The sequence below is a fragment of the Pelophylax lessonae genome (assembly GCF_965119305.1).
Source record: "Pelophylax lessonae genome assembly, chromosome: 10".
Lineage (NCBI taxonomy): Eukaryota > Metazoa > Chordata > Amphibia > Anura > Ranidae > Pelophylax > Pelophylax lessonae.
The window spans coordinates 145,099,833-145,112,667 of NC_138777.1; the positions used below are offsets into that span (position 1 = coordinate 145,099,833).

The window sequence follows — 12,835 nt, forward strand, 5'->3', positions numbered from 1 at the left end:
TGGCTGCAAATTCCTTGGTTCACACTTTCCTCCAGGGGGTTCGTCATTGGCTCCTTCAAAAAGGTCCCTGGTACCTCCATGTGACCTCAATCTGGTACTGTCGGTTCTGCAACGACCGCCTTTTGAAAATATTTTTGAACTTCCTCTGCCTACTCTGTCACAGATGGTGGCCTCCCTGGTGGCTATTACTTCAGCAAGCAGGGTGGTGGAGCTGTCAGTCACCTTATCTGGTGGTTCACAGGGACAAAGTGGTGCTGCGTCCCTGTCAGTCGTTCCTTCCTTAGGTCGTCTCGGGTTACCATGAATGAAGACATTGTGTTGCCTTCTTTGTGTCCTAAGCCCAGGCATCCTAAATAAATTGCTTTACATTCCCTGGAGGTGGTGCTGGCAATCAGAGTGTACCTGGCGGCGACTGAGTGGATTCGGAAATCGGATTCTTTGTTTGTCCTTACGGATGGATCTCGTAAGGGGCAGGCCCCATCTGCTGCGACCATTTCCAGATGGATCAAGCAGATGGTAGTGCAGGCCTATTCCATCAAGGGTCAGGATCCTCCTTTCCCTGTTAAGGCACGTTCTACAAGGGAGCTTAATGCCTCCTGGGCCTTCTGTCATCAGGTGTGCAAGACGGCCACATGGTCGTCTGTGCATACATTCACAAAGTTTTACCAGGTGGATGTACTCGCATCTGTGGATGCTGCGTTCGGCTGCAAAGTTTTGCAGGCTGCCATTGCAAAGGCTACTGCCTCTTGAGGGTATATTTTTTTTCTGGTGGTGAGTTCCAGTTGTTCCTGTTTGAGCTCCTGGTTTACCTGATTGGCTAAGTTTTAGCCTTCTTGGGAAATATGTGCATTGCTGTGTTTTTTCCCACCCCTCATATTGACACTGCTTTGGGACGTCCCAAGGGTCAAAGAAAATATGGAGCTGTGTCCGTCAATGAACAAAAGAGAAATCTGGATTTTCTCTTACGTCCTCCGACAGTCGCCGCCCATTCACACAGTCTTCACTTATGGGTATTGACTTCATCTCCACAGGAGTTTCTAGGCATAAGACTTGTAAAAGAACAATAAATCTACATAGTCACACCCATGGGAGCTGTACTTGTAGTCCAATACCCCCCTGCAATAGCCATCCATAGAAACATAGAAACATAGAATGTGTCGGCAGATAAGAACCATTTGGCCCATCTAGTCTGCCCAATATATCTGAATCCTATGAATAGTCCCTGGCCCTATCTTGTATGAAGGATAGCCTTATGCCTATCCCATGCATGCTTAAACTCCTTCACCGTATTTGCAGCTACCACTTCTGCAGGAAGGTTATTCCATGCATCCACTACTCTCTCAGTAAAGTAATACTTCCTCATATTACTTTTAAACCGTTGCCCCTCTAATTTAAAACTGTGTCCTCTTGTGGTAGTTTTTCTTCTTTTAAATATGCTCTCCTCCTTTACCGAGTTGATTCCCTTTATGTATTTAAATGTTTCTATCATATCCCCTCTGTCTCTTCTTTCTTCCAAGCTATACATGTTAAGGTCCTTTATCCTTTCCTGGTAAGTTTTTTCCTGCAATCCATGTACTAGTTTAGTAGCTCTTCTCTGAACTCTCTCTAGAGTATCTATATCCTTCTGGAGATATGGCCTCCAGTACTGCGCACAATACTCCAAGTGAGGTCTCACCAGTGTTCTGTACAGCGGCATAAGCACTTCTCTCTTTCTACTGCTTATACCTCTCCCTATACATCCAAGCATTCTGCTGGCATTTCGTGCTGCTCTATTACATTGTCTTCCCACCTTTAAGTCTTCTGAAATAATTACTCCTAAATCCCTTTCCTCAGATACTGAGGTCAGGACTGTGTCAAATATTCTATATTCTGCCCTTGGGTTTTTACGCCCCAGGTGCATTATCTTGCACTTATCCACATTAAATTTCAGTTGCCAGAGTTCTGACCATTCTTCTAGTTTTCCTAAATCCTTTTCCATTTGGCGTTTCCCTCCAGGAACATCAACCCTGTTACATATCTTTGTGTCATCAGCAAAAAGACAAACCTTACCATCGAGGCCTTTTGCAATATCACTTATGAAGATATTAAACAAAATTGGTCCCAGTACAGATCCCTGAGGTACCCCACTGGTAACATGACCTTGTTCTGAATGTTCTCCATTGACTACAACCCTCTGTTGTCTGTCACTCAGCCACTGCCTAATCCACTCAACAATATGGGAGTCCATGCTCAATGACTGCAGTTTATTGATAAGTCTTCTATGTGGGACAGTGTCAAAAGCCTTACTAAAATCTAGATATGCAATGTCTACTGCACCTCCACCGTCTATTATTTTAGTCACCCAGTCAAAAAAATCTATAAGATTTGTTTGACATGATCTCCCTGAAGTAAACCCATGTTGTTTTTCATCTTGCAATCCATGGGATTTAAGATGTTCCACAATCCTATCCTTTAATAGGGTTTCCATTAATTTGCCTACTATTGATGTCAGACTCACTGGTCTATAGTTGCTCGATTCCTCCCTACTACCTTTCTTGTGAATGGGCACGACATTTGCCAATTTCCAGTCTTCCGGGACGACTCCTGTTACTAATGATTGGTTAAATAGATCTGTTAATGGTTTTGCCAGCTCACCACTAAGCTCTTTTAATAATCTTGGGTGTATCCCATCAGGACCCTGTGACTTATTTGTCTTCACTTTAGACAGCAATCTTAGAATGTCTTCCTCTGTAAAGACACATGCATCAAATGATTCATTAGTCATCCTTTCAAGTGGAGGTCCTTCTCCTTCTTTTTCTTCTGTAAAAACTGAACAGAAGTATTCATTAAGGCAGTCAGCTAGCCCTTTATTTTCTTCTACATACCTTCCGTCCTTTGTTTTTAATTTAGTTATTCCTTGTTTTAATTTCCTTTTTTCATTTATATATCTGAAGAATGTCTTATCCCCCTTTTTCATAGACTGAGCTAGTTTTTCTTCTGCCTGCGCTTTAGAAGTTCTTATAACTTGCTTGGCCTCTTTCTGCCTAATCTTGTAGATTTCCTTATCTTCATTGCTCTGGGTTTTTTTATAATTACAAAATGCTAGCTTTTTATTTTTAATGATTTGGGCCACTTCTGCTGAGTACCACAGTGGTCTCTTCCTTTTTTTGCTTTTACTGACAAGTCTAATGCAATTTTCTGTTGCCTTCAATAATGCACCTTTTAAGTAGTCCCATTTCTCCTGGACTCCATGTAATCCGTTCCAGTCTGATAAGGACTCATTTATGACTAATTTCATTTTTGAAAAGTCTGTTTTTCTAAAATCTAAAACTTTTGTTTTTGTGTGGTGTGACTCTTTCACAGTTCTTATATTAAACCACACTGACTGGTGATCACTAGATCCCAAGGTTTCGCCTACAATGACATCATATACCGAATCCCCATTTGTGAATACCAGATCCAAAATGGCCTCCCTCCGGGTTGGCTCCTCAACCACTTGTTGCAGAGACAACCCCAGTAGGGAATTTAGAATATCTGTACTCCTGGTAGAACTTGCTATTTTGGTTTTCCAGTTTATATCTGGAAGATTGAAATCTCCCATAATGATAACTTCTCCTTTCATTGTCATTTTAGCTATTTCTTCAACTAGTAGATCATCTAGTTCTTTAACTTGACCAGGTGGCCTATATATCACACCTACACGAGTTACTGCATGATTAGCAAACTGCAACGTAACCCAAACTGACTCTATGTTGGCCTCACCAACTTGTATTAGGTTAGATTTAATGCTATCTTTCACATACAGGGCCACTCCTCCTCCTTTCTTGCCTACTCTGTCTCTTCTGTATAAAGAGTACCCTGGTATGGTTATGTCCCAGTCATTTCTTTCATTAAACCATGTCTCCGTAACAGCCACTAAATCTACATTCTCAGATTCCATTATTGACCCAAGTTCATTGATTTTTTTACCTAAACTGCGAGCATTTGTAGACAGGACTCTGAGCTTATCATTTCTTAACCTCTGTGCTTCTGACCTGTTCTGGCATTGTTTCGGGGGGCAATTGGACTCTTGTATTTTCACTCTTTTGCCCCCCCTTCCTAGTTTAAATACTCTTTCGCAAATTCTTGGAGTTGTTCACTAAGTACATTTGTTCCTTTGAGAGAAAGGTGCAAACCATCTTTTTTGTACAGTTCCTTTCTATTCCAAGTAGAGCTATCATGAGAAACAAAGCCAAATCCTTGCTCTTGACACCATTTACTAAGCCATATGTTGAACTCCTTTATGCGCCTCTGCCTATCATTCTGAACATTATGCACAGGCAGAACTTCAGAAAATGAAATGGTGGATGCAAAATGCTGTATGTCATTTCCAAGTGTGATAAAAGATTTTTTCACCTCTGACATTTCATTGCAAGCCAGGTCATTTGTCCCTAGATGGACAAGAACATCCACGTCCCCTTCCTGCTTTGCTTGCTTAACAATATTAATAATACGTCTTCTATCTCGCCTAGCAGTAGCACCAGGGAGACATCTCACAGAACCATTTTCTTTAAGCTCCACACTTCTTATGATTGAATCACCCAGCAACAGCTGCTTCCTTTGAGACTTCACTTTATCTTTTTTGTCCTTGGCTGCAGTCTTGCATACATTAGACATAGGAGTCGATGGTTTCTCACCCTCTGTGCTTGAGTCCATATCCATGTTGTCCTTACATTCTGAGAGTGCTGCAAATGAATTTTGGAGAACCACCGACTGTGGGACTTGTCTTCTATCCACCACTCTAAGTCTTCCAGAACCTACAGTAACCCATCTGCCATTTCTGGGGGTCCTCTGTGGCAGTGGCATTGCAGCAGTCCCAGCTGGAGTTTGTTTAACAGATAATTTAAATATCTCTGATTTCAAAAATGCAATTTCCTGCTGCAGTAAGGAGAATTGCCTACAGATCTGACAGCATCCGAATCTCCAAAGAGTGGAACATGAAATAAATGCACAACAATTCCTGCACTGAACCAAGTCTGCCATTTTAAAGAGGAGAAAAAAAAAAAATGTAAATTTAAGTCAAACAAATCTTACCCTTTTTTTTTTTTTTTAGTTTTCCACCTTCCAGCCTACCTCCTGACTATCTCCTGCAATATCTCTTCAATGTACTTAAAATGGTGTACTTGAATGGTGTACTTGCAGCTAATTGAATTAGGCCAGCTAATTAGTATTTCTCTATATATACACACTCCTTCACAGCTCCTCCCCCAGCAACAATTCTAACACCTTAATGGGCTAGTCTCATTAGCAAATGCAAATAGCAAACACCTGACCAAATTCCTTTCCCCTTCTCAAGCAATAGCCAGCAAAAAATACAGATGAGTCAGTTGCAAACTCCAAGCCAATCTCTTGCAGTATCTATTCAATCTCTTCATCCCAATTCAGTTTGTCTTCTGCCTAGCTTCAGGAGTGGATAGGCTTCCCTGTGCTGAGGCTACAGTCTCAGCCTTTCTCTTTTTTTTTATGCTTTATTTTTAAAAGATGTAATTTTTTCTTTACTATGCTAGCTGTTTATTTTATCAGCACTAGTGGATCTTCGGATGAAGACGGCGTTTGCGGAGCTGGGAATCTAACTGACCATCCTGGTTCTCCAGGACAGAGGGTCAGATGGAATCCCTGCTTGCCATCGAGCGTTTCGCAGGCTATGTGTTCGCCCTGGCCTCGCAAACGACCCATCCCTGTCCATCAGCCTTGTGAGGTGGCTACCTCACTGGACACAGCATAGGTTAGTCCGTGCACTACTAGTGTCCTGCGTTTTGGCTGGCGGCACTCCCCTGCCATCTGATGGTGGGCGGTTTCCTGCTTGATATGAGGCACCCCACGCAATCGGGTACAGGTAAGTACATTCTGTGTGGGGCCTCTGTCTGGGGTCGGTAGTCCTGTGTGTCTGTGGTGTCCCCTGTGTCTGTATGTTTTGGGCTCCCTGGTCCCGGTCCCTGCGGGGGTTTTTATTCTCTCACAGCAGCGCTGTGTGGGGTTTTGGGGGTCCCTCTCCTAATGTCACTTTAGGGTGCTTGGGGATGCAGACGCATGTGGCGACCGCTGCGGGGTTAAAAACCGCCGGTCCGCCATTTTTAATGTGGGCAGCATATCTGACTTCACTGTGGGCGCTCATACAGCATGCTATGTAGTGTATTTATGGCCCATCTTGTGTGTGGCAAACGATCGTTCAGAGCACATGTCGGCGGCCATCTTGCCGAAGCCTCCCATTAGTTTCTATAGGCATCCATTTTCCCTTGGCCTGCACCCTAGTTCAGCCTCCAGCGGTGACATCACTTCCTTCTTTCTCACAGACCCGACCGAAGGAGCTGGTAACACACTGTGGGGTTCTGTCCTGCTGTTCCTTTCCTATCCTGCCTTGTGCAATCTTCCTGGTCAGTTTTTGTCCCTGCGGGGGGGATCTGTGTCACACAGTCTCGATAGCGGTGTGCTGTGGGAGTCCGCAGCGCTCTTAAAGGGCCAGTTCGGGGAAAAAAAAAATGTTATTTCTGTTATGGAATCCCAGGACAGCAAATTCCCTCCAGCCTTGGTGGGGGATTCAGGGTCCTCTGAATCCTCTAACCAGACTAATTTGGCGGCTATTGTGGCAACTTTGGTGTCAAAAATGGATGTGCTGATGTCTGAACGTGCTGCTAGGAAAAGGCCTAGGATTTCCTTTTCTTCTGATTCTGAGTGTGACATGGTTGCTGTAGGTAGCGTAGCCCTTTCGGGGTCTCGCTCTTCTCAGGACCCGCAAGAGTCTGAGGGGGAGGCGGAGGTCTCAGGGGTGGATGACTCTCCCCCCCCCCCCCCCTGGGTCGTCCGAGGAATGCGCAGCTATGGATGAGTTGATCCTAGCAGTAAAGGAAACACTACATTTGGAGGATGAGCCCACTCCTCCGGGCGTTGTGTCCTCTTTTGGTACACACAGGACCCGCAAGACGGCGCAGGTTTTCCTTGCCCCGCAGAGTTTCACCATAAGGTGAATGAGCTATGGCGTAATTTAAAACACACCTTCGTGGTGCCTAAGAAGTTTCAACTTCTCTACCCTTTTGCGGCTACTACGGCTGCGCGCTGATGTGTGCCTCCTCAAGTGGATCACACAGTGGCCAGGTTGAACAAAGCTACCCTGCTCCCCGCCGATGACTCCCCGGTGTTTAGGGATCCTACTGATAGGAGACTGGAGTCTCTTGCCCGACATTCCTACATGGTGGCGGGTTCCATGCTCAAACCTATTTTTGCCTCTGTAATGGTAGCTCAGGCCGTGGCGGATTGGACCAAGGTGCTCAAACGTGCCTTCGTGGCCGACTCTGCCCCTCCCACTACGGTGGAGATGGCGGATCAAATTTTTAGTGGGGTCATGTATTTGTGCGCCGATCCGCCTGTCCAGTGTCGCTGTGGTTAACCGTCACTTAATCTGGTTGAAATGCTGGTCGGCTGACCAAAAATCCAGGAAGACGGTGGCTGACATCCCATATGCGGGGTCTCCCCTTTATGGCGAATCTTTGGACGAATTGGTTAAAGGAGTCACTGGGGGTAAGAGCACTTTGCTGCCCCAGAATCCTAAGGGCAAGCAGAAATCCGGCCAGGCCGGTGCGGCTGCTCAGTCTGCCTCTGCCTGAAGGGGCGCCCTCACCCGTTACAGGGGTGGGGGGACGTTTGCGCGGTTTCCTACAACCTTGGACAGGTGGGTTTAGGAAATCATTCGGTCAGGGTACAAGATCAAATTTCTTTCACGGCCGGCAAACAGATTCTTTCCCTCAAATCTTCATTTGATCTTCTCGCTCAGGGGGTGATTGTCCCGGTACCTAATCGGGACAGGTTTCAGGGTTTTTATTCGAATCTGTTCACTGTGCCCAGAAAGGAGGGCAAAATGCATCTGCTTCTGGACTTAAAAGCGCTGAACCGATTTGTGCGCATTCGAAAGTTCTGCATGGAATCACTCCGCTCGGTGGTGGCCTCCCTGAATCCGGGGGAGTTCCTGGCCTCTATAGACCTGAAGGATGCGTATCACATCCCCATTTTCGAGGGTCATCAGAGGTACCTCCGATTCACTATCGCGGAGGAACATTACCAGTTTGTGGCGTTACCTTTCGGTCTCGCTTCCGCTCCAAGGGTCTTTACCAAAGTCTTGGCACCTGTTCTGGGCCTGTTGCGGGCACAGGGCATTGCGGTCTTGGGATATCTGGACGATCTCCTGTTACGATCGAGTGCCAGTCAGAGCCTGCTGCGCGATCTGTCCACTACGGTCCAGACACTTCAGGAGTTCGGTTGGACAATCAACATTCAGAAGTCGACCTTGTCGCCTTCGGTTCGTCTCCTGTATCTGGGAATGGTTCTGGACTCTGCTCTAGCAAAGGTGTTCTTACCGGAGGACAAGCTCCGGACCCTACTGAACGAGGTCAGGTCCCTCAGGGACAACAAATCCTCGTCGCTCAGGACCTGTATGCGGTCCCTGTTGTTAATGGTGTCGGCCTTCGAGGCGATACCGTTTGCACAATTTCACACGCGCTCTCTTCAAGCGGAAATCCTCGCCAGGTGGGACAGGCTACCTCAGTCGTTGGACCGGAGAGTGTCTCTGTGTCGCCAAACCAGGATGGATCTCTTGTGGTGGCTAAAGTCCCCGGCGGTGTCAGACGGAAAATCTTTCCGGCCAATTCTGTGGACGGTAATGACCACGGATGCCAGCCTGTCGGGCTGGGGTGGCGTTCTGGGCAACCTGTCTGCCCAGGGCACTTGGTCGGAGGAGAAATCCTCCCTTCCGATAAACATATTGGAATTGCGAGCGATCAGGCTATGCCTGATCCATTGGTCGGATCGTCTTCAGGGCCGTCCTGTACGGGTGCAGGCGGACAATGCCACTGCGGTGGTTTACATCAACCACCAAGGAGGCACCAGGAGTGCCCAGGTGGCCCAGGAAGTGACCAGTATTCTGTCTTGGGCCGAGACTCATGTCCCGGCAATATCGGCGGTTCACATTCCGGGTGTGGAGAATTGGCAGGCCGACTATCTGAGCCGCCAGACCCTGGATCAGGGGGAATGGTCCCTGCACCCGGAGGTGTTTCAGAGGCTGTGTGCGAAGTGGGGATCCCCGGATGTGAATCTGTTTGCGTCTCGGCTAAACCACAAGGTGGAAAGGTTCGTGGCAAGAACGCACGATCCTCTGGCAGACGCCTCGGATGCGCTGGTGGCGCCTTGGTGTCACTATCGACTGATCTATGCCTTTCCTCCGATTCAATTGTTGTCCAGATTCCTTCGCAGGTTGGCCTCGGAACAATCACTGGTGATTCTGGTGGCGCCGGACTGGCCTCGCCGGTCCTGGTACGCGGACATCGTTCACCTGGCCGTAGGGCCTCTGCGGCGGCTGCCAATGCAAGAAGATCTGCTGTCCCAGGGACCGATCTTCCATCCTACTTTACAGTCACTTGCTTTAACGGCCACGCTGTTGAGAGCCAGGTCTTGAGAGACAGGGGTCTCTCCTCAGAGGTCATTCCTACTTTGATCAAGGCTAGAAAAGCTTCTTCTGGTAAGATTTATTACCGTACATGGAAAGCGTATTTTGCCTGGTGTGAGTCCAGGGGTTTCTCTCCTCGTGTCTATTCGGTGGCGAAGGTGTTGGCTTTCCTCCAGACTGGTGTGGACCAGCGTCTTGCGTTGGCCACGATTAAGGGCCAGGTCTCTGCACTGGCTGTTCTTTTCCAGCACCCTGTGGCGTCTAATTCCTTGATTCAGACCTTTATTCAAGTTGTGCGTCACCTGGCTCCCCTAGAAGGGAGCCCTTACCTCCATGGGACTTGAACTTGGTTCTGTCCGTGTTGCAGCGTTCCCTTTTTGAAAACATCAGGGAACTTTCGTTGCCCATGCTATCTAAGAAGGTTGCGTTCCTGGTAGCGATCACTTCTGTTCGCAGAGTTTCAGAGTTGGCAGGGTTGTCTTGCCGCTCCCCTTACCTGGTGGTTCATAGGGATAAGGTGGTCTTGCGACCTAATCCGTCCTTTTTGCCAAAGGTGGTTTCGGAATTCCACCTGAATGAGGACATTGTTTTGCCTTCGCTTTGTGCGAATCCTAAGCATCCAAAGGAGGTTGCCTTGCATTCCTTGGATGTTGTCCGGGTGATCAGGGTTTACCTGTCGTCGACTGAGTCCTTTCGAAAATCTGATTCTCTTTTTGTCCTTCCTGAGGGACCTCGGAAGGGTATGGCTGCGTCTGCAGCAACCATTGCCAAATGGATCAGACAGACCATTGTACAGGCCTATTCGTTGCGGGAACGGGTTCCTCCCTTCCCTTTCAAGGCGCACTCTACCAGGTCGATGAGTACATCCTGGGCCTGATCGGCATTAGGCTTCGGTGGCCCAGGTGTGCAAGGCTGCGACTTGGTCGTCGGTGCACACTTTCTCAAAATTCTACAAAATTGATGTTCTGGCATCAGCTGATGCATCCTTTGGCCGCAAAGTTCTCTGTGCGGCTGTTCCATAGGGAACCCTGGTTTTGTACGGGTTCCTAGCTGTTGGGGTTGCTTTCCCCTTGGTTATTTGTTTTCCTGGGTTGTTGCTCATGTTAAACCCTTTGTTGTTACCCAGAGGGTTACCTTCTTGTACATGTAAGGTTCCTTTCTCTGATGTGGGTACTGCGTTGCTTTTCTGCCAGTTGCGTTGCCCACCCCTCATGTCTACACTGCTTTGGGACATCCCCATAAGTGAAGACTGTGTGAATGGGCGACGACTGTTGGAGGATGTAAGAGAAAACTGAATTTTTGTAAAATCTTACCATAAAATTCTTTTCTCTGAGTCCTCCGACAGTCGCCGCCCCCGCCCCTCTTTTTGGGGTCTTTTTATACACTTTCACTGCTTGCGACCAAACTGAATTGGGATGGCTATTGCAGGGGGGTATTGGACTAGGACGACAGCCCCCATGGGTGTGACTATGTAGATTTATTGTTCTTTTACAAGTCTTATTCCTAGAAACTCCTGTGGAGATGAAGTTAATACCCATAAGTGAAGACTGTGTGAATGGGCTGCGACTGTCGGAGGACTCAGAGAAAGGAATTTTACGGTAAGATTTTACAAAAATTCAGTTTTTGTCTTACCGTAAAATCCTTTTCCCTGATGTTCATTGATGGACACAGCACCCACCCCTCTGTTGAGTTGGGGTATGTATTCTTCTGATGCTTCTTGTTAGAAACTGAAGTCCTATAGCAGGAAGTGGGAGGTATATCCCCCCTAGGACTGCCCTAGGGGCGTAGTTACGTTTTGTTTCCACCTAGTCCTACTCCTATGGAGAGCAGCATAACCCAAGGGTCAAAGAAGATACGGAGCTGTGTCCATCAATGAACATCAGAGAAAAGGGTTTTACAGTAAGACAAAAATCCAGTTTTTCTACACCCAATCTGGTCCTGCGACAGTTGCTGTGTGCAGGAGAGGACTGACAACGCTGTGGGAAGTGACATCCCCCATAGACTATGGGGCTTCTGTTGTCGAATGCCTCTCCTGTACCTGCCTCTACGCTAAAGCCACCACTGACAGCTCAGCATGGGACCGGATCAGCTGCAGTATAAGTACAGTGATTTTTGCTTTATAAGGGATAATTAGGTTTAGAACGTGGCATAGAGCAGATTTAATGTTAGATTTTGCCTGGACTTATCCTTTAAGTCTGAGATCAGATTTATCCCTTATATTGTCATATTTAGACAGAATAGTTTGTGCTTTATGAGAAATAGAAATCCTTTGCATAAATGTTCTCTTTACCTCTATTTCACAGGTTTGGGATGTTATTGGACGTTCTTTATTAGTAAATGAAGGTGAAGATGATCTTGGACGTGGAAATCATTCTTCTTCTAAAATTACAGGCAATTCAGGCAAAGGGTAAGATATTTAACAAAAGAGCACAATAAAGCGCCTACCACTTCAACATGATTTTTTTTTTTTGTGTGTTTTTGATGCTTCAGTGATTTTCTTGGCAAATGCTCCGTGTGTGCTGTTTTTCTGTTTGTTTTAAAGGGGCACAGTAGAACCCAAGCTCAGTAGTATCCCCACTCAGCAAATCCCCAGCTCATTAGTATCCCTGTTCAGCAGATTCCCAGCTCATTGGTACCCTCACTGAGCAGATCCCCTACTCAGTAATACCCCAGCTCTTCTGATGCCCTGGTTTGCTAATCCTCATCTCTCTCTGGTTGCCCTATATTGCTATCACGGTGTGCACCACATGTGACATTTGCTAGTTTCTCCTGTTCTGGTTCCCCAGCTCTGCTGATACTTTTTCGCTCAGTTCCCTCTCACCTTCCGTAAAACTAAGAGGGGTATATGCTAATGCCAGGAGCCTAGCTAATAAAATGGATGAGTTGGAAATGTTAGTTCATGAGGAGGACATAGACCTTGTGGGAATAGAGGAGACTTGGTTCGACCCCTCACATGACTGGCTGGCAAATATCCAAGGGTATTCGGTGTACCGGAAGGACAGGGTAGGAAAAAGAGGGGGAGGGGTATGTCTCTACGTCAAGAACAATGTAAGGGTGATAGAGAGGAGTGACATTACGGAAGGGATGAGTATGGAGTTAGAATCCGTGTGGGTAGAACTCCTTAGGGAAGGAGTAAAGGGAAAAGTAATTGTGGGGGTTTGCTATAGGCCACCTAAACAAGGGGAGGAGGTAGAGCTGGAATTTTTAGCACTTTTGGGTAAAGTGGCAAAGCTAGGATCAGTCATCATATTGGGGGACTTCAATTATCCCGACATTGACTGGGGAGAGGGGATTACACACTCACATAAGGCCCGTCTATTCACGGAAACCTTACAGGATAATTACATGTCACAGCTGGTGGATTCTCCTACTAGAGAAAACGCA

General features: G+C 46.8%; 1 protein-coding gene across 2 annotated transcripts in view; it reads left to right on the plus strand.

The window, feature by feature from the left end:
• CCS (copper chaperone for superoxide dismutase) overlaps positions 1–12,835 on the plus strand; it is a 353,047-nt gene that overhangs the window by 287,956 nt on the left and 52,256 nt on the right. For both annotated transcript variants that reach the window (XM_082270566.1, XM_082270567.1), the window contains one exon: positions 11,755–11,858. In XM_082270566.1, the coding sequence (XP_082126692.1) occupies positions 11,755–11,858 (104 nt within the window). The remainder of the gene's footprint in view (positions 1–11,754; positions 11,859–12,835) is intronic.